General features: G+C 53.9%; 2 protein-coding genes across 4 annotated transcripts; one reads left to right on the top strand and one right to left on the bottom strand.

The window, feature by feature from the left end:
• The first annotated feature begins 1407 nt into the window (after nucleotides 1-1407).
• IL17B (interleukin 17B) lies at nucleotides 1408-7260 on the top strand. Of its 2 annotated transcripts, XM_055325602.1 has the most exons (3): nucleotides 1408-1695; nucleotides 3847-4136; nucleotides 6626-7260. In XM_055325602.1, the coding sequence occupies exons 1-3, from the start codon at nucleotides 1675-1677 to the stop codon at nucleotides 6855-6857; spliced, it is 543 nt and encodes a 180-aa protein (XP_055181577.1). In that variant the 5' UTR covers nucleotides 1408-1674; the 3' UTR covers nucleotides 6858-7260. The 2 variants fall into 2 exon arrangements, with proteins under 2 accessions (XP_055181577.1, XP_055181576.1); XM_055325601.1 differs by lacking the exon at nucleotides 1408-1695 and having other exon boundaries at nucleotides 3583-4136.
• Nucleotides 7261-12474: 5214 nt separating this feature from the next.
• Nucleotides 12475-23389, bottom strand: PCYOX1L (prenylcysteine oxidase 1 like). Of its 2 annotated transcripts, XM_055325600.1 has the most exons (6): nucleotides 23260-23389; nucleotides 19190-19396; nucleotides 17593-17767; nucleotides 16255-16466; nucleotides 13949-14089; nucleotides 12475-13455 (listed from the first exon to the last, which is right to left on the bottom strand). In XM_055325600.1, exons 1-6 carry the CDS (start codon nucleotides 23345-23347, stop codon nucleotides 12794-12796), a joined length of 1485 nt encoding a protein of 494 aa, XP_055181575.1. In that variant the 5' UTR covers nucleotides 23348-23389; the 3' UTR covers nucleotides 12475-12793. The 2 variants fall into 2 exon arrangements, with proteins under 2 accessions (XP_055181575.1, XP_055181574.1); XM_055325599.1 differs by lacking the exon at nucleotides 23260-23389 and having other exon boundaries at nucleotides 19190-23140.

Below are 23389 nucleotides of genomic sequence, written 5' to 3'. Positions count from 1 at the left end.
TGTCTAGTATTTGACCAAATATGGTGGTATCTCTCGATGAGCTCCAGCCTCAGCCAGTTTCTCAGTTATGCTGTGGAAACCTGCCCCGGACAGATTAATCTTGTGACATTCGGCAGCGCGTCGCACTCTGTGTTCTCCCCCTCGGCCTATTCCTGTAAATGGCCAGGAGTGGCCCTCAGCACGACGGTGCAGTCCGAGATGTTTGTTCATTCACCGTGTCCCTCCCTGTCCTCTGCACGCTCTCTCCTACCCTCCTCCGCCTCCCTGGGCGGACTGGCTCCCTCAAATCAGGCTGGACTGTTCGCTTGAGCGAAGAGACCTGGACCCTCGGGACTGGCCAGTTCAGCGTGGGGTTTCAGGACCCGTAGCCCCTGGGGTCACCCCAGCTCACCACATTGTGGCCGGAGCCTGTGAAGCCCGGAGCTCTCTCGGGGGGTCCAAGGGGCAAGGAAGGAGAGTTGGCTGAGCGATGAGAACCACGCTGGCTCTCATGCTAATTAGAATAGCTAATGTTTGTAATAACAATTATGTGATTATTTCATCATAATAATTTTCGTCATAAACAGCTAAGTGTTTATTGAGCACTTACTACATGCCAGGGACTGGGCCAGCTGTTTAACATGGCTTGTTTCCTTTCCTCCTTTTAACAGCCCCATGTGGCGGCCACTGTCATTACCCCCATTCTAGGGAGGTGGGAAGTGAGACTCGGAAAGATTTCGGGAAGAAATGGGCCAGGCCACTGTTGGCTCCCGGGCATGACTCCCATTCTACAGAGAAGGAAACTGAGGCTGAGAAAGAGTCAAAGTGACAGACAGCCACACAGGAGTGAAGACCCTCTACCCCGGACGGGGAGCCCTACATCGGGAAGGCCAGAACAACCAGCCACAAAGACCTCATGAACGGCGACTTGGCCCGCGGGAGAGCACAGATTCAGAAGCATGTTCGCGGCAGGCCGGAACTGTGCAGAAAATATCCCAAGACAAACAGCACGGGGTGGGGGAGAGAGCCCTGCACGGGGACCAGGTCTGAATCCCAGCTCTGTCACCTCGAACCCGCTGTGGAATCCTAGACGAGCCCCCTTCCCGGCTCTGGCCTCAGTTTCCCCGCCTGTGAACTAAGTGGGTGGGACGCCGATCACCCAGGGCCATTGAACTCACCTGAGGCTGGCTGAGGCCGGAGGGCCCGGGCTGTTTCCCTGGGAGATGGGGCCTGAGTCCCGCTCCTGGCCAGCACAGCCGAGAACATTTGCTCTCCTGACCAACGGACAGCCCGTCCCTCCTCCACCCTCACCCCCTCGCCGTCCCCAAAGCAAACGAAGCTGATTGTCTCAGCCGGCCCTGTGGGTGCTGGCCGGGTGGCTAGCCGCAGGCCACAGACGGAGGTGCCACCCGCCAGAGCCCCGCCAGACACACAGGGCATTGTCCCTCAGTCAACAGCCCCCGGGCACCTCGGCCCGGCTCCTGGCCTGCCCCACGCCCCTCGCCGCCTGCCGCTGCGCCAGGCCCAGCCAGCCGGGGCCGAGGCTCCCAGCTGATGACGAGCCCCCCCAGCCACCCCCCAGCAGCCCCCTGACGAGCTATAATTGCTTCGCTCCATCCTGTTGCTGCCATTCTCTTGGCGGAGGCATCTGGGCTTCCAGGCGGGCGGCAGCTGCAGGCCAACCGCCCGCCCGGGATGGACTGGCCGCACAACCTGGTACGTGGCGCTTCCCCACCCGCCCCACCCCCACCCCATTTTAGGGCCGCAGCGTCTCGTTCCTTCCTTCCTATTGATTAATGGCCGCCTCTGTTTGCCTTGGACTCTGCAGAGGCCGAGCTCTCCCTCCGCCGTCTCCCCCAGGGCGAGACAGAAACAGAGACGGTCTCAGAGCCGCAGCCCTGGCCGCCGGCTCAGGCCCCTGCACCCGCTCGGGCTCGGCCTCGCAGCGAGGCCCCTCCAGGCCGAAGCCATCGGGGGAGATCCTGGCAAACCCCGTTATGGGGGGGGGGGTCCAGAGAGTCCCCGGGGCCTGGGATCCAGGCTGTGTGACCTTGGGCAAGTCCTTCTGTTTCTGATCCCCAGGGAGGGGCGACTTTGGTTCTGTTCTGGGCTTCCCCGAGTCCATGTGAGAAGCGCAGAGGAGAGAGCCAATTGTTAAGGAGGCATTTTTCTGCACCGGGATCCAGGACCGGAAAGGAAGAATTGAGCGACTTGGTGGATTTTGCGCTGCCAGGAGGGGCTTTGCTGAAACTTGCTTCCAGGGGGCAGGACTTGCTGGATAGCCTGGAGAGTTCAAGCGTGGGCTGTGCAGGTGGTGAGGGGAGTGACTCAGGGCAGGTGGGCCCCTGGTTAGACTCAGGGACCGGCTGAAACCCCCCTGAAGAGTCCTGCCTTCTGGAGAGTCCTGGGCCCCACCCACGTTCTGGCCCTTGTCTCCCCTGCTTGCTGAGGAGCCTGGGTCCTCAGAGCCTGGGCACTCCTGCCAGCTCCCTGGGGCTTCTCCTGAGCAGGCCAGAGACTTGCCTGACACTCTCGGTTCAGTGGGGGGAGAGGGGGAGGATGGTTGGTGAGGTTGGATTCGGGTGTGTAAGGCGTGGATGGGGTGGGTGCGGAGGAGGGGAGCACAGGGGTCACGACATCCAACAGGGATCCTCAGCCTTGATGCCCCTCTCCCCACCTTCATCTCACGCTCCCTCCCCTGCTCGCTCTAGTTCAGGCTTGTGGTTTCCCTAGCAAAGCTCTTCACCAACTCAAACCTCCTCTCACATTGACCCCACCCCACTGTGAGGTATTTAGACTCCCCCCGCCCCCTCCCCCACCTCCCCTCCCTCTTACCCTTCACCTCACCTTGCCCGGTCCCCAGAAAGGTCCCCAGAAAGGCCTTGCCGGGCCGCTCCACTGCCACCAGACTGAGCGGGTGGCCCTGATCTCTAGCCACATGCAGCCACCTCTTCCTCAGCAACAAGCCCCAAGATATTTAGGGGCTTGTTCCTTGCCTACCCTGTGTCCCCCTTCTCCCGGACCGTGAGCTACAAGAGGGCAGGCATAGTGACAGCCGTTTAGGGACCCAGGCACAGGGGATGAGACAGTATGTGGAAACCATGGCAATGGCTGTCCACATGGAGTCTGTGCTTAGTGGCGGAGGGTATGTATAAAAGAGCCACACACACAAACTAAGTCTGTAGTCAAGCAACGAGGGCGTGTGGTATTGAGAGCCCAAGAAAGTCCCCTAAGGCATCCCTGAGGGTGTGACACTGGGCTGAGACATGAGGGGTAAGTGGCATTTAGAAGGGGAGGGGAGGCAGGACTCTGCAGATGGCAGCCTGTGCAAAGGCCCTGTGGCAGGAAGGAGCATGGTGGGAAGAAGGGCTTGAGAGCAGGCCAGAGACCAGAGCACAGGAGTGAGAGGAAGCCAGGGGTGATCTGAGGAGGCAGAGGTCAGACTGTGTGGCGGAGTCGGGGTGTTGTTACCTCCAGGGGGAACTGTTAGCTGGAGGGTGACATTATCAGATTTGCATTTCAAACAGCTGTGCTGGTCCACAATCTGGAGAACCAATAGAAGGAGCCAGGGAGGATTTGGGGAGACCAGGTAGGAGGCTTTTGAGGGAAGTGAGGATGGTTGCTCGGATAGAGAAATGGAAGGGTGGGGAGATGTTTAAGAGGTGCCAATGTAGGACTTAGCGATGACTATGGTACATACACACACGTGTGGTACACATGTGGCAGCCGGGCGGGACCAGGCCAGGCATGGCCAGCGAGGGTGGTCCCCGGCAGAGGCTCTCTTCCCTCTCTTCTCCCTGGGCCTCCAGTCTTGGCCCAGAGGGAGACCCGGCTCTCCTACCTTTGACGTGTGGCCTTCTTCCCCAGCTGTTCCTTCTCACCATCTCCATCTTCCTGGGGCTGGGCCAGCCCAGGAACCCCAAAGGCAAGAGGAAGGGGCCAGGGCGGCCTGGCACCCTGGCTCCAGGGCCCCACCAGGTGCCGCTGGACCTGGTGTCCCAGGCGAAGCCATACGCCCGCATGGAGGAATACGAGAGGAACCTCAGCGAGATGGTGGCCCAGCTCAGGAACAGCTCTGAGCCGGCCAGGAGGAAGTGTGAGGTCAACCTGCAGCTGTGGCTGTCCAACAAGAGGAGCCTGTCACCCTGGGGCTACAGGTAGGCCGGGCTGGGCAGCCGTGGGCAAGCTGCCTGGTGGCGGCGAGGGGGACACTGTGCTCACTGTTGCCATCACGGTCATAGACCTGGGATTCAGAGATCTGGGTGCCTGGTTTGATTCCTGGTTCTGCTTCTTACCAGCTGTGTGGCTTAGGGCAAGCTTAGCTTCTCTGAGCCTCAGATTCCTCAGTGTAAGTAGAGGTGATACTGGTTAAAACTTTGTAGGTTTTTTTTGGGTTTTGTTTTTTAATTTAAATACAATTAGCCAACATATAGTACGTCATTAGTTTCAGAGGTAGAGGTCAGTGATTCATCAGTTTCATGTAACACCCAGTGCTCGTCACATCGTGTGCCCTCCTTGATGCCTGTCACCCAGGTAGCCATCCCCCCACCACCCACTCCAGCAACCCTCAGTTTCTTTCCCAGAGTTAAGAGTCTCACTTCATAGGTTTTATAGGCTTGTTATTAAATGAGCTGTCGAGGCAGAGCCTGGGCATTATGGTTCATGTCCCCACTGAAGCACCTGCAAGGCTTTCACTTCCTCTGCTTTGGCGTGCCTTGTACACACCTCCTAGTTACAGTACGCACAGGTGGCAGTGAGTTGCTGTGTCCACATCCATCTCACTTTTGAATGACTGGCACATTCCCAGGGCCTGCATCAGAGTCATGTAAGAATTCTCGTGCCCCACTCAATCACAGTCTCCAGGAAGAGGCCCAGAAAATGATATTTTATACATCTCCACATGATTAGGGTTCACAGCCAGGTTTGCGAGTCAAGACCTGCCATCTCTAGATGATATGGTCGGTGTCTCACCTTGGCTGTAGCTCTACTTCTTTCTTTCTTTTTTTTTTTTTAAGATCTTATTTTATTATTTACTCATTCATGAGAGACACAGAAAGAGAGGCAGAGACACAGGCAGAGGGAGAAGCAGGCTCCATGCAGGGAGCCTGATGTGGGACTCGATCCCAGGTCTTCAGGATCACACCCTGGGCTGAAGGTGGCGCTAAACCCCTGAGCCACCCTGGCTGCCCTGGCCAAATATTTTTCCCTGGACAACTTAGGTCCTGAGACTCTAGCAGAGAGTTCTCTACTTCTAAGCAGAGAACCTTCTAAGCAGAGAACCCGCAGAGGAGGCCAAATGTATATGTGTTGAATGAATAATGAAGAAGTAGACTAACTGGAAGGGTCCTCACTCACTAATCAGGCCAAAGATTTTTGTTTAAAGATTTACGAGAGAGAGAGAGAGAGAGAGAGGGAGAGAGAGAGAGAGAGAGAATCTCAAGCAGACTCCTCCCTGAGTGTGGAGCCCAAAATGGGCCTAGTCTCATGACCCTGATTTCATGACCTGACCTGAAACCAAGAATCAGATGCTTAACCACCTGAGCCACCCAGGCACTCCCTGGCCAAATATTTTTCCCTGGACAACTTAGGTCCTGAGACTCTAGAAGAGCATGTTCAATAGAACCTTCTGTGATGATGTCAATTCTAACATGGTAGGCATTAGCTTGATGTGGCTATTGAGCACTTGACATGCAGTCATGCAACTGAGGAACTCATTTTGATTATTTTATTTATTTATTAATTAAAATTTTATTTATTTATTTGAGAGAGAGCAGAGAGAGAGGACACAAGCAGGGGGAGCGGCAGGCAGAGAGAGAAGGAGAAGCACACTCCCCACTGAGCAGGGTATACAGGACTCCAGCACCATGACTTGAGCTGAAGGCAGATGCTTAACTGACTGAGCCACCCAGGCCCCCTATTTCATTTATTTTACATTTATTTATTTTAATTGAAGCATAGCTGACTAATTTTGATTGACTTACAGTTAATAGCCACATGTGGCTAGTGGCTACCATATCTGGAGTGTGGCAATTGGAAGGGTCTGTAAAGATCCCGCAAAATTGGGCTTCCAAACTTTCTGTGCCCTTGATTTGGGGGGCGGGGCATCTTTTAAAAATGCAGTTTTGGATTCAGGAGGTCTGGGGTAGGGATAATTCTGCATTTCTACCAAGCCCCTGGGTGATGCGGATGCTACAGGTCCTCAGTGAAGCTCTCCCCGCCAACCCCCACCTTAGCAGATGAGAAAGCTGAGGCATGAGGAAGGCGAGGTCACAAAGCAGGTCCCTATGCTCTCGGCTCGAGGAGGGAACCTGTCTGTGTTGTCCCTCAGCGAACACCTAATGTCTAGGACAGATTCACTCCTGCGGTGGGTGGTGAAAAGTGTGTCTTGAATGAAGAGAACCGCAGTCAGAGTAGAACCCAGGCCTCCTGACTCCGCTTCTGGGGAGGAGGAGGCTCAATGTGCTCATATATCATTTCCCCGTGGAGGACATTCCCCAAGAATAGAAGCGCGTGGCCGGGGAGCAGAGAAGGCCCTAGGCTCATTGCGACCCCACAGGGCAATCTAGTCCTGGGACGGGCATGGGCACCGATTTGCCCTGTCGCGATGGCCACCTGCCACTCAGTGTTCTCTCCTGCCTCCCTGCAGCATCAACCACGACCCGAGTCGCGTCCCTGCGGACCTGCCAGAGGCGCGGTGCCTGTGTCTGGGCTGCGTGAACCCCTTCACCATGCAGGAGGACCGCAGCATGGTGAGCGTGCCCGTGTTCAGCCAGGTGCCCGTGCGCCGCCGCCTGTGCCCGCTGCCACCGCGCACCGGGCCCTGCCGCCAGCGCGCCGTCATGGAGACCATCGCGGTGGGCTGCACCTGCATCTTCTGAACCCCGAGCCTGTGGGTGGCCAGAGACCACCCTCCTTACACTCCCACGCCAAGCAAGGCCGATGAAAAGTGAAAAGTAAACGTGTCTTTTGTTGAGCAAGACCTTGGGTTTGCTCCTTGAGGCTCCAAAGCCGGAACCTGGATGGGGATAGGAGGTTTGGGAGGTAGATCAATATGAAGGAGGATATTCCATCCCTCAGAATTCTCCCAACACTGGGATAGGTTATTTTAAAAATCCCGCTTTCATTTCTGCCATGTAGGGCAGTCACATCCTTCCTTTAATTTGGGTGTATAAGCCTGTTTCAACCAAGTTATTGGAGCTTGGTTGATATAGACGTATATAGGAGTGAGCAAGCACTAACTCTCCCCAAATAAGTCAAGGACAATTGCAGACAAGTCTTAGGAAGCGGTAAGCTCCTCGTCTCTGGGACGGCCCAGTAGTGCTGAGGCTCTATGGATACTGTGGAGCTGGTTGGAGTAAGTGGCCTGCAAGGTCTCTTTCAGCTCCGAGATTCTCTGCAGGTCAGCCAGCCGCCTTAGATCCAGAGAAGAGCCTCTGGGTTGTCAAAGAGTGGGGGTTTTTAGCCTGGGCCAGCCAGCCGCTGAAAATTTCATGTGGGTATGCATTTTTCTGGGCTGAGATCCCTTGCTTTGAACCAACACTCAAGAGTTGAGAAGCACCAGTGTAGATTCTTCCAGCCTATGTACCAGGGGATCTGGCTAGACGGTTCGCTGATATCTCAAACTTTAGCAAGCACTAGAATCACGGGGAGGGCTCATTAAAACACAGATTGCTGGGCCCTGCATGCAGTGGTTCTAATTTAGGTGGGAGCTGACACTTGGCTTTTCTTTCCTTTTCTTTTAAAAAAGATTTTACTTATTTATTTGAGAGAGAGAAGGTGCGCATGAGAGAGCACAAGTGGGCAGGAGGGGCGGAGGGAGAGAGAGAAGCAGACTCCTCACTGAACAGGGAGCCTGACTCTGGGCTTGATCCCAGGATCCCAAGATCATAACCTGAGCCAAAGGCAGATGCTTAACCAACTGAGCCACCCAGATGCCCTAGAAACTTGGCATTTCTAATGTAGTGGTTCCCAGGTGATACTGATGTGGCTTATCTAGGGGCCACACTTGGAGAGCGACTGGCTTTATTTTTGCTTTTGTTTTTTATTTAAATTCTAGTTAATTAACATATAGTGCAATATTAGTTTCAGGAGTAGAATTTAGTGATTCATCACACCCAGGGCTCATCATAACAATACCCATCTTCCTTCTAGCCCATCCCCTCCCTCCCTCCATCAACCCTCTGCTGAGAACCACTGGTTTATATCAAGACACTTTGATCAAAAAGGCAGTGTGAATTGACTTGTCCTAAAGCCCCGGCTCGTTCCTGCCCCCAGATAACTCCCTGTTCCCCCCGTTAGCTCCTTGCAACTCAATCCTCCCCCTGACCTCCTAGCCCCTGCAGCTAGTCCTAAATCAGCTGTTCTAGGGTCTAAAAATACCTTCCCTGCCCCAAGACAGCTGAGGGGCTGAGGCTCTTTTCTGAGGGTAAGAATAGCTGGCACTTCAGAGTTCATTTCAATAAAGAGGGCCAACCGCCAATACGGGGATACTTTGCTTGGCTACTCTACCTTCAGCTTTAGCTCTGAATGTTTTAAGAGTCTAATTCATGAAAGGGCAATGATTAGGTATGCGCCTGTCTGGGTCGGTAAGCAACTTACCTTTTTTGGTATTGTTCTAGAGTGGATACTGGTTAAAATTACCCCAGGAAGCTTTGGCCTGGTTCCAGACACATGGAAAATAGATTCCATGTGCCAGCCCAACCTGATGCCTTCAGCAGCCGTTCCACCTCCCTGGAGTTGTTTATTTCCGAGGCCCCCACAGCCTGCTCTCCAAGTCTTAGGACCTCAGTGGCGCACGAGGGACCCAGAGCCTCCAAGGCCTTGTTGTGGGGTGAGGACATGAGAAGAACTGAGCTGCTGGAGGGTTGCTCTGGTCTTGGGAGACCTTGGGTTCCCTGAGGCATAGGGGTTGGGTGGGGAAACTCCTCATCTGGGTAGGACAGGCTGTCCTATTCCTACCAGAGCATCAGCCGCACAGAGATACTCAATAAATGCCAGTTAGTTTTATATGGATGTTGGTTGCTGTTTCCACTTCCTGGGCTTTGATATCCTCATCTGTGAAACGAGCAGATGGGATTTAGGATCTTTGGGGTCTTTTCCAGTGTTACCATTCTGTAGCTTAGGAATGTGGACTCATGAGCCTGGGCTGGCAGCTGGTCCTTCCCAGTCCCTTGGTTTAAAGGCAGCAGCAGAGGGCACCTGGGTGGCTCAGGTTGTGATCCCGGGGTCCTGGGATCGAGTCCTGCGTCAGGGTCCCTGCAGGGAGCCTGCTTCTCCCTCTGCTTGTGTCTCTGCCTCTCTCTCTCTCTCTCTGTATCTGTCATGAATAAATAAATGAAATCTTAAAAAAAAAATAAGTGCAGCAGCAGGAAGCTCAGGACCTTTGGTAGTCCAAGGAGAGCACTGGGTCTACCCCGTGCCCAGGAACCGCCTTTGGTTTGAGTCTAGGTGTGTTTCATGTTTTGCATTGCCTGGTGAGAACCCCCCATTCCACGAGAACAGGGGCCTTATCTGCCTCCTTCAGCGCGGCATCTTCAGCACCTAGCACGGTGTCCAGTGCGAAATAGGATGTAGCATTTGGTGAATGAATGCACGCTTGCACGCATGCACGCGTGCATGGCGGCCTCTAGGGGGAGCCCAAGATCTGCCCCAGCTCCTTCTGTAGCTCCTTCAAAGGTGGATCTGGAGCAAGGCACTCCTCTTGCCCCTGCCATTCCTTAATCATCCCCAGCTCTACCCTCCACAACTTCCCCTTCCTCCAAGTGTTGAGGTTTTGTCTAGATCATCTGCTCTAGGGGTGGAGTCCCTGCGAAGAGTTTTAAATGTCCACCTATTGTGTATGAGTGTGGACTCCCTTCTTAGTTTGGCAGATTTGGGAGCTAAGTCTCTACCAATGCCCTCTCCTCTCCCAGAGGGCTGTGGGCCCTTGGGGCCTTCTGTCCTGGTCTGAAAAGGCTAGGCTGGGCCTTGGGGCCACGATGGTCCCCATACTCCCTTCTGCTATCTTCAGGAATCTCTGGCTTAGAGGTGGTGAAATCTAGCTCCCAGGTTTAGGCTTGGGGAAGCGGGGCAGCAGGAAGTGTGGGCATTTTGGCCTGCTTTGGTTCTGAGCTGTTCAGACCTGTCTACCCAGATAAAGGCAGTTTCTGAAAAATGAGCCAGCTCCACTGTAGCTAGGGCATGGAGCCAAAGCCCCAGCCAAGGACTGGGGGTCAGGTGTAACTGTCCTGGTTTGCCTCTTCTGTGCACACAGCCTTAGGGATGCAAGGGAGGGATGGTTACCAGGGACAAGTCTGAAATTGGCCTTGGCCCCCTGGCCCAGTACCAGTGATCATCAAATGCACATCTTCATTTCAAACATAGACCATGAAAGGATGTCACTACATACTGATTCCACTGGCCTTGAGAAGGAGGCCAGGGCACTGTCCCATCCTGTGCGTGGTTGACATTGCACTGCTCTCTCACACCCCTTCCCCTTTCCCAAATTTGTACTTTGGAGGAGACCACCTCCGCTCCAGGGGAGGGACTTGACTGTTCTAAGCCAATCAGATTCATTTCATCCCCTGTGTCCTGATGATTGATCTGGCAGCCGAGTCATAAGCCAATCAGCACGCGTGGTATTTGCTGGGTCACAGTGAATTGGTTCAGCCGGGCCGAACTGGCCCAGAGTCGGCTTTGGTTCACAGTAGGGAGAGGCCTCTCCCCCTGGGCCCTGTTGGCAGCCCTCCTTGACCCAGAGAGAAGTGGCTCTGGCACTGCACGGGCTGATGCCTGCTTTGTGCCTGGATTCTCATAACCAATAAAACCTTTTTATTGCTTAGGCCAGTTCAAGGTTGGTTTTCTACTACTTCAGCCAAAAACGTTCTTAGTGGTGTGCCAATTTCATAATTGCTATAATAACTGACAAGTACACGCTCTTAAAGCACCATCTTCTTCACCGCCACCACTATCACCTCAGCACAGCAAAAACAATTTCGAGGCCAATTTGGGCCTCTACCTAGTTGCAGAGTATTTTGCCCCATGATGAATTCATTTTTTTTTTAAAGATTTTATTTATTTTAGAGAGAGAGATAGAGGGTGTGCCAAAATGAGCAAGGGGAGGGGTAGATGAGAAGAGAGGGAAGAGGAAAGAATCTCAAGCAGACTGCCCTGAGCACAGAGCCCGACCTGGGGTTCAATTCCAGGATCCTGAGAGCATGACCTGGGCTGAAACCAAGAGTCAGATGCTTAACTGAGTGAGCCACCCCGGCACTCCTGAATTCAGTTATTTTTAGGGAGAAGCTCCAGATTTAAGCTCTCTGAACTCACCAAGAGACCTTGGGCAAGTTATTTCCTCATGCTGGGCTGTTGTGGTCATCTCCACAGAAAGAAGGAAGTTCACTGGATGACTTCAGGAGCCATTCCTGTTAGGAAAGCCACAGTATCAGTGGTGTTTGGCAGTGCTGTGTCCTTGTGGCCTCTGGGCCCTCCCTCAGGGCCAGATATAGCAGGTCTGGGTGAGAGTTGGGCATCAGCCTCAGGTTAATCTCAGAACTCCATCCCAACACCTTTTCTTCCTTTCTTCTGCTGGAGTGTATATAGCTGCGGGTGAGGTAGCACCCCCCTCCACCATCTGAGAACTTGTATTTTTTTTAAAGGATTTTATTTATTTATTTATCAGAGACACAGAGAGAGGCAGAGACACAGGCAGAGGGAGAAGCAGGCTCCCTGTGGGGAGCCCGATGCAGGACTTGATCCCAGGACCCAGTGAGCTAAAGGCAGACACTCAACCACTAAGCCACCCAGGTGCCCCCCGGGGAACTTGTATTCTTGGAAGAAAGATCCACTGTATTACTCTTCAACCCTTGCATAATGGACAGCATGGTCAACTGTCCCAGGTGCCACGGAAAAGCTTTCCTCTTCCTAAGGTGGGGTGTATTTCCCTTTTTCCACTGGTTGCCAGGAAGCTCAGAGCTATACTAACAGCTTCACTGAGGTAACCATCTCTTCTGTGGGTCCTACTATAGTCATCTCCCATTATGCAGTGTCATTGAGAGGTTTGGGTGGTAATAGCTTAACAAGTTAAGACATATCTAGCAAGTGCCCAATAAATAGGAGCTATTATCATGTCTTATGTTTTCTGATCTCCCCTTTATTTATAACCATCTGGTATAGGTCTATATTTTTTTAAATTTATTTGAGAGAGAGAGAGAGAAACTAGCAAGGGGAGGGGCAGCAGAGAATCTCAAGCTGACTCCTTGCTGAATGCAGAGCCCGGCATGGGGCTGGATCCCAGGACCCTGAGATCTTGATTTATGCTGAAATCAAGAGACCGATGCTTAACTGATGGAGCCACCCAGGCGCCCCTGGTACATGTGTTTCATTGTGGGTGCTGCCTCACGTACATTTTGGGAGAGGGAATGAAAAGCAATCAAGAAATATGACTCCACATTCTCTGCCCCTTATTTCCTCCCAGTTATCCCTGTCTTCTAGTTAGAAAACCAAGTCAGAAGAAGCTGGAGAGGATGAATTTTTATTTCTTCTTAAAAAAAATAAATAAAATGAATACCTAGGCTTGAATTTCCTTCCCTTCTCTTATTGTCCTCCTTAAAATGAAGCAAACACTGTGAAAGTCCTTAAGATAGAGAGGCAGAGAGTGGGCCATCTGGACCCACACTGGAAAGAGAAGCAGCTTGATGTATGAGGGGCTGGAAAGGCTTGGCGGGGGAGCACAGCCTGGACAACTGAGGCCGCTGTGGGGGTCAGGAGGTAGGGGAGGAGGGGGTGGGATCCATCTTCAGCAGGGGATGGATGGCCCAGGTTCACTGTGAAACCCTCACAACTCGGTCTTCACTTTGTGCATCAAATCCTTTTGGTCAATCTTGTCTAGGTCCTGGTACCAGCGGTTGTAGGCCAGCAGGGCCACGTTCTTGGCAGCCACAGCCATCACTTCCACAGAGCTGGCCGCCCACTCCAGGGCATTGAGGTGGAAGAGCTGGTCATGGAGGGCGAAGCGCGGGAGGGTGCTGTGGGGGCCGTACACGGGGTGGGCCCGCCACTCAGCTGTCTGCACGGAGTAATAGGAACGGAAGAGGGTCTTCAGCTGGGACCGCAGGAGTGGCTTGGGGGACTGGACTCGCCAAACAGCGGCCTCCTGAGGCTGCTTCCGCCGGAAGTTGGCTGAGATGTTGACAGGACAGATGTTGTCCAGAGAGCAGAAGAAGTTTGGAAAATCTGTGGTGAGGATGCTGGCAAAGGGGAAAAGCTTAGGGTCGGGGAAACGGAAGTAGGAAGAGTTGAGGTAGCCATGGACCAAGGAGACCACGGTGGGCTGGAAAGAGCCCTGGGCAGCATCGATGGGTGGGTCAAAGCCTTCAAAGGTGATGCCACTGCTGCCGTTGTCCAGGTGCAGGGGGGTGGCAATGACCACGATGTCATAGAAGTCAGAGCCATTGCCCACCTCGTTCTCATACTCTACATAGTATAAGGGTTTCCCTTCTAGAAAGAGACAGAATAGAGCACAAAAGTCCATTTATTTCTTGTCCACAAGAAATACTACTGATCTCCACCTGGGGCCCAACGCAGAAGGTGCGGGGCTCTGAGTGCAGCTGGGCTGTCGGCATGGTGGGTCCTGGGCTTTCCATGCTGGTGTGGCTGCAGGGGGAGCACTGGACTGGGAGTCAGGAGCCCTGAGTTTTTGCTCTAGTTCTGCAGCTGACTAGATGGAGGGACTTGGGCAAGGCTGAGTCTCAAAGTCCTCAGTGGTCAAATGAACTGGGGCTGGCTGAAAGCAAGGCTCAGCTTTCTGGCTCTGACATTTGAATCAGGATGACAGTGCCCTCTGGTGTCACTCGGCAGTGCTGGGGCTTCTCAATGGCTTTTTTGGAACCACTCTGCAGCCTTTCACAGACCAGGGTTTAGGGATAGACTGGTGGAAGTGTTCCTGGTCTAGGAAATGGGAGTGGCCATGCGCCCTGCTCCGCTCACTCACCTGTATTTTGCAGGGTCACAGAGGTCACTGTGGCATGGATCACGTTGGCCTTGGTGAGCTTCAGCAGACCGGAACAAACCAGCTTGTTGCCTCCCTCAACAGACCACAGGCTGCCCTGGGCCCCGGCTAATGACATGGCTCCTGGGCAAAGGGGGAGAGTGGCCAGTGGGTTCTCAGTATCACTGGGCTGTACGGCTGGAGAGTCCAGCCCCATCCTACATGCTGAGCCTCTGTCTCAGGCCAAGACTCCCCAACACGGGCACAGAGAGATAACACAAATACAACAAAATTCACAATGCTATGTGAAAATAAGCTCCGTGCAAGAGCCATCTGTAAAAGATCATGGATGGTAAGATTCTATTTATACAGGATGTCCAGAAGGGACAAATCCATAGAAACACAGAGTGGATTTATGGTTACCCAGGGCTAGAAGGCGGGGACGAGGGCTTGTTGGGGAGGTGATGGCTATAGGTTAGGGTATTCTGGAGGCAATGAGAATATTCTAAATTTGATTGTAATAATGGGTGCACAACTCAAAACCATTGAGTTGTTCACTTTAAATCGGTGAATTGGGGGCACCTGGCTGGCTCACCTGAATTTTGATCTCAGGGTTGTGAGTTGGAGCCCCTTGTTGGGTGTAGAGATTACTTAAAAATAAAATCTTTTAAAAAATTAATGGGTGAATTGTATATGAATTATATCTCAAAGGATACACACAAAATATTGGAAGACTGAGCACGAGAGCCTCGCTGAGGGGACACCTGGTGGGACTTGAAGGCAGGGAAGGAGGCAGCCATGCCCACAGCCAGAGGGATAGCATCCTGGGCACGAGGGAGATGCTTGTTAAATACAAACTTTTCCATCCATTTATTCAACATAATTGGGCTGCCCATGCCCATGCCCATGCTTCCAATAGTCCAGGCCCTGTTCTAAGGGTTTGGGATACATCAGTAAACAAAGGAGACAGAGCTTCCTGCCCTTGGGGAGCCTTCATTCTAGTGGGAAGAGAGGAAAGGAGTAAATGAAATAGGTGGCTAGAAGCTGATGGCACTGCTGGGTAGGGAGACTGGCACTGCTGGGGGCAGGAGGAGGCATCCATGTAACTGAAAACTGGGTGGTGGGGTACCTTCAATGAAAAGGAACATCTGCACAGAGACATGGTAGGGAGCAAGAGTTTACTATGACTGTCTTAGGGAAGAATGTTCCAGGTGGATGGATGGCCAGCCAAAATCCCCAAGGTTCGAGGGCAGCTGGAACCCTAGAGACATGCAAAGGAGGCTGGAGTGGCTGGACTGGGGTGAGTGAGCAGGGAGGTGGTGGGGCCTAGACCACAGAGGGCCTTGTAGGCCATTAAGAGGACTCTGGCTTTTACTTGGAGGCAGGTGGGAACCCTCATGGAGTTTTACATGCAGGCTTGACCTGACGCGGGTTTCTTAAAAGTATCATCCAGCTGATACATTGAGAATAGCCAGCTGGGGGAAGGGGGGCCTGGCAGCAGACTTGCAGTAATGGGGTGAGGGATGCTGATAGGTTAGACCAGGGAGGACATGGTGGTGGGAAGCAGTCAGATTCTGGATATATGTGGAAGGCAAAGTAGATGAGATTTCTTCCTGTCTGTCTGTCTTTCCTTTCTTTTTTTTGCAGATGAGATTTCTTGACCTACCATGTGATGGGTATGAGAGAAAGCACGAGGCCAGGTTTGGCCTAGAGCAACAGAAAGGAGCTATTCCAACCCAGCTGGGAAGACTCTAGGAGAGGCAGACTAGAGGGGGAAGGTCAGGAGAGCTCAGGTCTGGCGACACTGAGTGCTCCCCAGGCCTCCCAGTGGAGACATAAGGGTGGGACCTGATGTGTGAGTCTGCAGCCTGGAGGAAGGCCTGGGCTGGAGGTCATGCTTGGGAGTCGGTGGGTGGAAGTGTGAGTAGTTGAGGAGAGGGCCAAGGACTGAACTGGCACCTTCGTGTTAGGCGGCTAGGAGAAGAGAAGGACCTGGCTCGCGCTGGGGGTTGCCAGGTTTTGCCTATGCCGCTGGCCCCAGTGGGGCACGTCCTGGAACCAGCCCAATCAGGACTGGTGGAAACACACTGGACCTAAGATCTGAGCTTTGCTTCCATATCTGAGAAGCGGGGTGAACACCATCTCCTGCCAGCCCGGAGGACCAATGACAGAATGAAATAGGGTTGAGGCAATAAGGTGTGTAGGCAACTGTACTGAGCCTGGTAAACGTGAGGTTGTTACAGGGAGACCAGCCCATTCTGGGCACCATGGGCCAGGGGAGGGTAGGAGGCCAAGGGCCAGAGGCTCACCAGCAAAGGCGGGCATCGCTGCGGACTGGCCATAGCTGGCCCGCAGGACGGCAGAGACCACGTCGTCGATAAAGCGCTGAGTGACACCCACTTGGAGCAGGGACTCGGCCACAGAGCGCTGGGTCATGTTGACAAAGGCAGACTCCCCGAGCGAGTAGAGCAGCTCCTCCACGCCTGAGAAGGCGTAACCATGGGCCTGGTACTTATAGATCCTGGAAGACACACAGAGTTGGAGCTCTCGTGCAGAAAGGCCTTTTGGCTGACCCCCTACTCCTGACTGACTGCACCCAGGAGGCCCAGAAGGACCCTGCCCCTCCTCTCCATGTGTGTGGGGGGGTGGTGAGAGAGGAGTTGGTTATTTGGCCTGTTTGTCCACTCTGGGGGGCCCCTAACTATAGGGACAGCATGGAGGGTAGGGCAAATACCCTGGAACCCCACTAGACCTGGCTTCACATCATGGCTCTGCTAAATGACAACTACTCTGAGGTGTGACATGGGGAGAGTGGTGAAGTGCCAGGACCCAGCAAGGAAGCTGAGGGGTCATCCTGAATGTCTGTGCCTAGGCCAGGAAGCAGGGAGGACCTGCAGGGGAGACCTGGAGCACCAGCTGGCGAGTGCGTGAATGGCGAGAAGTGGACAGAGTGACATGGGGCCACTCGTCCTCATTATCTGGAGGAGTGGGGCAGGAGGCTGGGGCCCAAGGAGGAGGGAAGTGGTGAAAAAAGGAGTTTGTTCTAGATGAGAAAACTAAACTGGGGGACAGTTGGGCTTGGAGGTGCATGGCCTGCAAGCTGCATGAGGCCTACGGATATGCTTCGTTTGGATTTATGAGTTGGTTGCATATATTGAAAAACCAGGAGATTTCATACACAACTCTGCATCTCTAGCTTCTTCTAAAAAGCTGGAAGACCCAGGCACATGTGGTCGGCATTCACACCTGGCCATCGCTGGCTCTAGCAGTGACAGCTGCCCCCTTCAGATGGGCCCTGTTCTTCGGGGCGCCCCACTCCCTACCCTTCTCTTCCACCAGCTGCTTCCACTGACTCACCGTCCCCACCCCCAGGTATGCCCTTGTAGGTGGCTGCATTTGCAAGCCCCCTCATTCCTCAGTCTTGCAGAGGGAAGGAAAGCTAGAATGACCACACTGGAGACCCATCCCCACACCGAGTCAGTACATGCCTCACTTCCTCGGGCACCAGGACTGTATTGTGTGGGGTACTCACCCCACCAGCAAGTCCCCCTTTTCCTTCTTGACAATTTACAGCCCCACTCGTTCCCTCCCCATCACTCTTCCCGGCTCCTGCTGGAGCGCCCTCCCCACGGCCTGGCCAGCCCTACCTCATGAACTTCTCCATGACCTCCTCCACCCACATCTGCAGTCTCAGGAAGCTGATGCCGTAGTGCCACCAGAGGCGGAAGAGGTTCAGCAGGTACCAGTCAGTCTCCTCCAGGACGAAGTGCTCCCCACTGAAGATGGCACTCCTGCCTACCACCTCTCGCCGGTGCCTCAGGCCTGAGGAGACAGCAGGGAGCCCCTCAGGTCCCTCTCTGAGGGCCCCACACAGGAGATCTAGCAGTGCATGAGCGAAACTGAAGGTCCCCCTGAAGGATGCAAATGGACTGGCTCCGTGAAAGGGACTAGAACACACTACGGTCTGTTCACCTGTGCTGCTTGTTTAAAACAGTAAACGGAAGCACTGGGCTGGCTGGTCCATCAAGACAGGTACATTAAAAGAATGGACCACATCCCATTGTTTTTTCCAAAAGGGATGAACTCAGCCATGAGCCAGGGGAATTCAGAGGTCATCCCAGAATGTCCAGGGACTGGCAGCCCCAGCGCCTGTTCTCATATGGCAGCCCAGGCCACCAGGCCCACCTGGAAGGAGGCCTGGGTCTTTGCAACCATCCACAGGCTACAGCTGGCAGTCCCAGAGCTGAAAAGAAGTAGAACAGGTGGCAGCGTCCCCAGTTAAAGATGTAGAAGCAGAGGAGTGAGGTTCTGCCCCAGGTCACGGGTTCTTGTTTCTTTCCCCCCGATTCCTGTCCCTGAGCCACCAGGTTCCCCATCCTGGAAGAAACATTCCTTCAGCATCCTTCTGGAGATATTTTCTGCCACCACTGGTAAGTACATATATATCTAGGAGTTACTCCTCCTCCGCCCCCACATACTATATGCTACCCTGCACCTTACTGACATACTGTGTCTCAGAGATTGTTCTATACTTGGACAAGAAGGACTTCCCCAATCTGGCTGCTGAACAGTCTGCTGTTTACCTAAATAACATTCACTCTCAGATCCAGGTGGGTGGGCAGGTGGGATATTTTCAACCTTTTGGTACTACAAACAATGCTGTAATGAATGGCTTTGTTTGTATACCACTTAGCACATCTGCAAGTACACCTGCAGGGTCACTTCTGAGGGGTAGAGTTTGTGTGTCACATGGTATACGTATTTGTGGTTTTGCTAGATGCTGCTGGCGTTGAATTAGCTCTGACTCATTAGTGGAGGTGCAGACATCCTCCGAGCCTTCCTCTCCTCAGGAGATACAACACCTGCCTTGTAGGAGGGTGGACTGGTAGGGAGGATTGGGGGTGAGGCGATGCCTACATACCGCCTAGAAGGATGTCAGGTACCTGGCAAGCACATAGCATGTGGAAGCCATTATGATCATGGCTACGGAGGGGAAGCAAATGGAAAGGGAAAGAGACTGGCTTGGGGGTCAAACCTGGGTTCTAATCCCGGCTCTGCAACTAACTCACTGTGTAACCTCAGGCAAGTTCCTTCCCCTCTCTGGTCTCAGCTGCTCCATCTGTAAAACGAGGAGATTGGGCCACATGACCTTCTGGCCTTGACCTTCGGCGCCATCTGGGAAGAGCCCAGTGGCTGCTGCCAGCCCTGGGTGCAACACACTGGAGCCCAGGACAGTGCACTCACCCAGCTGCTTGACGAAGTCCTGCATGTGCAGGCTCAGGGAGTGGAAGGAGGCGGCCCCGCTCTCATAGTGCTGCTTGTTGACTGAGATGGTGGCCAGGCGGCCGCCCACGGTCCCCTTCTCGAACACGTCGATCTGCACCCGGGGGCCAAAATGTTGCTGGAGGAAATGGGCCACAGCAGAGCCCCCAATTCCGGCCCCAACCACGGCTGTCCGCAGGCCCAGGAGGCAGGCAAGGTGAGAGACAGGGCATGGAGGGGAGAGACCAGGCACAGAGGGGGTGAGATAGGGCACGGAGGGGGGAGAGACAGGGCACGGAGGGGGGAGAGACAGGGCACGGAGTGGGGAGAGACAGGGCACAGGCGTGAGGCTGCAGGTCCCACCCTCCCAGCGCCCTGGGAGGTGGTTCCCAGGCCCTTGCATTTCATAGGCTTATCACATCTCAAAAATGAAATCTGAAGGCTAGTTCTTAGTAAACAAAGAGCAAAGAACAATCTGAAAATTGTCACCTACCGTGACCCTCATTTTATATTGAAAAAGACACATTAGCCAGAAAGAATCTTAAAATTCTGGATGGTCATTTAAAGAGAATACCTTTGGTTTTATATGAACTCCTTACATTGCCCCGATTATTTCACTACAAACTGGTGGAAACCTGGTCACTGGCAGATACTGTTAGGTTAGATCAGTATTTGGAAACCACTCCTGAACCTGGGGGTTGGCGAACTACCGCCTACAGGCCAAATCTAGGCCCACGACTGTTTCAGCAAACAGAGTTCTACTGGAATACAGGCAGCCTCTTTCTGCAGCTTGTTTATGGCTGCTTTCATGCCAGGGCGACAGAGGTGAGTGGTTGCCACAGAGACTGTATGGCCTGCAAAGCCTCAAGTATTTAATCCCTTGCCCTTTCCTGAAGAAGTCAGCCAACCCTTGTTCTAGTGCAATCTACCACCTGACACTTAAATCACTTCTACATCCGTGTTTACCATGACTGGAATGCACCCCATGATGGGTCGCTCACTACCACGCAGGGCCCTCTATACCGGTTTGGACTCTTGTTCCAGTTTCAGCTTTGAGGTCTTTTGGAATCTTATCATCCACTGTCTTTACTATGCCTCCTGCCTTCCTGCTATTTGCAAACTTGGTTCATATGCCATGAGTGTTGTCATCCAAGCCAGAGATAAAACTGTTGCACTGGCAATGTGGGCTGAGGGGTTACTAGGCACCATTGTCCAGACAGATCCTAATGTAGTTACTAATGCTCAATGGCACTGTGCAAAGACAGCAAGACAGCTATGAAGCTACTGAACCGGAAAGCTGCACCTCCCACAATTGGAGACACGGCCTTCTCATCCGGCAGTCTGTTCAAAGAGAAAAGGAGAGAAATCTAGTAAATCCTTACTAGACCCATACTGGACCCATGACGGACAACTAGCTACTGTCAAGAAGGCAAAAAATACTAGGTTCCTTATGATCTGGCCTCCATTTACTTATGTATTCCCTGCCCCAACCCCCAGTGCTCCACCTTCTTGTCCACCTTGACTTCTTTGGCCATGGAACCCAGGACTGCTCTCTCACACTTGTGCCTTTGCCTACATCGCTCCCTTTGTCGGGAATGCTGTCGCCTTTTGCCTTACTGCTTCTGTGGCCCTCAAGTGGAATTATAGCTTGGCTGGCTTGGCTCACTTACGACAGGTCAGGTATTACTCCCACATATTCCTACAGCACACGCTCCTCCCCTGGGGCCTTGTGCTTGGCACACTATCTTCCACTGGTCCGTTTAAGGACCAAGAGCAGCTCGCTACGCCCCCAGATCCTGGCAGGTGGTAAAGCTAAGTATTTGTTGCATCTTGAAAAAAGCAAACCACTTCCTCCTTTTCAGTGTTTACAAAGCCATGTCCAAGAGTGCCCTTAACCTTTTACGACCTTCCCATTTGCTTGCGACAGAGCCCCAGATTACCCATTTTTCAGAGGAACTAGTATCACGAGGCCTGGAGGCTGCCCACTGGGAAGCGGAAGAGCTCACCTCATTGAGGAGCAGCTCATTCAACACCCACAGACTGACACCCACTCTCTGATCCATGATAAGACGTGCTCAGGCACAAGACAATCAAGCAGGACTTTTGTCCTCTGGAGCTCATGCAAGGCATGGGCAGACTCCTGCACAATGACCTGCAATAACGTGTGACCAAGTCCAACAGGGTTCCAGGGAATCCTGAGGAGGAAGCAGCCAATTCTGCCTAAGGATGTGGACACAGGCTTCACAGGGGAAGTAAGTCTGAGCTGGACCCTGCAGGACACTCGGCTTTGCCAGGCAGCAAAGAGACATTCTCCCTAGCGAACAGGGTGTGGTGTGTGGAACAGTGGTGGCTGGGGGCGGGCGGGCATGAAGGGGTCCAGCATCACACAGAGGTACTCAGATTTGACCCTGCAGCAGTCTGGGAGTGAAGCCATCCTCAAAGGAAGCTCCTCACTCTCCTGTGTAGAGTTCAAACCACCAGGAGCGAACAGAGGCTTCTGTCAAACAGCTGAGGACAATCAAAAAAGCTACAGAGCATCTTGGCATTGCCAGGTGTCCTGCCCTGGGTGACCCCCAGGGCCAGGTGGGCAGGGCCAGCTGGGAATGAAGCAGGCAGAAAGCTCTGCACTGCTGGAGACAGGAATACTGGGGGAGGCCCCTTCTCCAGGGACCAGCTTGAAGTGCCTTGCTTGGTTGCCGGTTTCTGAGAGATGAAGGGAGTGCCCCGCAGACACTGCCTTACTTCCCCATCCTTCAGAGTCTGGCTGAAAATCCACATTTTCCCTGAGGCCTTCTGTGACCACTCTAGCTCTCAGGATTCCCTCTCCCCCCAAAAACCCTAAACCCTCAGTCCCAAACTGATTTCCCACGTTTTAGCCCTTTATGGTCTGAGCTGTGGTTTGCCAATGTAAAGAAGCCTTAGCATTGTACTAGCAGCCTAGTAAGTCTGTGGTGCTCCATGGGATACGCTTCCCTGCCAACAAGGGTGCAGAGAGGGCAGCTTGGAGTAGTGGGGACTAGATGCTAGATGCCTAGCATCTCTGCCCGTGGCAATTTTATATATTGAGGGACTGGAAAATCTTGAGGAGTCTTGTAGAGTTAAAAATGACAATCGTGAAGAGAAATAAACTGCAAACAAATGTGGAACTCTAGTCAATGACAGGCATGATGAAGTCTTTAGTCAAGTGCCCTAATGTCTGCAATTTATTTTAAAATGCACTAAGATGCAAGATGAATTAACGGGGCGGGGTGATAGTTACATAATAACGCCAAGTATAGGGGGAGTCTGCTAAGGGCAGAAGCAGAACCTCGGTGTTGAGAACACGACTGGTCACTGTGTATCCGGTTCCTTCAACTCTGCTGTGCGTTTGAAAAATCTTCGAAATAAAAATATCGTCATCGAGCCCAAGAGGACCGCTGTTAAAAGTTCTCCACTGTCATCCAGCAAATCGGTCTGCAGCAGACCTACTACCATGGGTTCCGTGTCCTATTCCCCCTGACGTCTGGGCTCAGATGTCACTTCTAGGGAGCCCAGGGCCCTCCCAGGGCCTGGAAGATGGGCCACCTCCGCGGCCTTACCACCGACTGCCCGGTATTGTGCAGGCTCTCCTCCAGACAGGAGCCACGGAGCACCGGGCCTGCCGCGCGGACGGCCCTCAACAGACCTCGAGGGACCACATCACCCGGACCCGGTGCCCGCCGTGGTCCGTCGGGGCAGCTGGCGAAGGGCCAGGTGCACCGCAGGCGCCCAGGGCCCCCGGACCTTCTGGTGCGACGCGGCCGGGCCAGCCCCACGCCTCTTTTCCGCCCCGGCGGCCTCGCCACATGCCCATGCCCCCCGGGGTCAGCACCCCGCCTGCGGCCGGCGCCTTCCGCGGCCAGGCCCAGTCCCTCGCCTCCTCTGCAGCGGCTGCTCGCCCGCGGACCCCGGCCTCGCCCGGCGGGCCTCCCCTGCCCCCCCCCCGGCTGCTCGCGGCGGCGCGCCCTTCTCCCCGCAGCCCTCCCCCGCGCCGCTCCCCTCCCGGTCCGCTCCCCTCCCGGTCCTTCCCGCACCGATTTTGCTGGGCCGGGCGTCCCCGCCTGTGGCGGCGGCGGCCAGGAGCGCGGCCAGCGCGGCGAGGAGCCGGGCAGCGCGGGCCATGGCGGGCGGCGATCCGAGGCACGCCGGGGCGCTCGCTCCCGC

Source organism: Nyctereutes procyonoides, unplaced genomic scaffold (assembly GCF_905146905.1).
Source record: "Nyctereutes procyonoides isolate TBG_1078 unplaced genomic scaffold, NYPRO_anot_genome, whole genome shotgun sequence".
NCBI lineage: Eukaryota > Metazoa > Chordata > Mammalia > Carnivora > Canidae > Nyctereutes > Nyctereutes procyonoides.
The sequence above is the reverse complement of the archived record's forward strand: the minus strand, read 5'-3'. Positions and strand labels throughout refer to the sequence as shown.

Excerpts from the sequence above, each read along its gene's own strand:
- IL17B (XM_055325601.1), top strand. The coding sequence starts at position 3,697 with ATGTGGCAGCCGGGCGGGACCAGGCCAGGCATGGCCAGCGAGGGTGGT. Across the intron at positions 4,137-6,625 it reads CTGTCACCCTGGGGCTACAG|CATCAACCACGACCCGAGTC; the intron begins GTAGGCCGGGCT and ends GCCTCCCTGCAG.
- PCYOX1L (XM_055325599.1), bottom strand. The coding sequence starts at position 19,610 with ATGCAAGGGCCTGGGAACCACCTCCCAGGGCGCTGGGAGGGTGGGACC. Across the intron at positions 17,768-19,189 it reads GGACTTCGTCAAGCAGCTGG|GCCTGAGGCACCGGCGAGAG; the intron begins GTGAGTGCACTG and ends CTGTCTCCTCAG. Across the intron at positions 16,467-17,592 it reads GTCATGGAGAAGTTCATGAG|GATCTATAAGTACCAGGCCC; the intron begins GTAGGGCTGGCC and ends TGTGTCTTCCAG.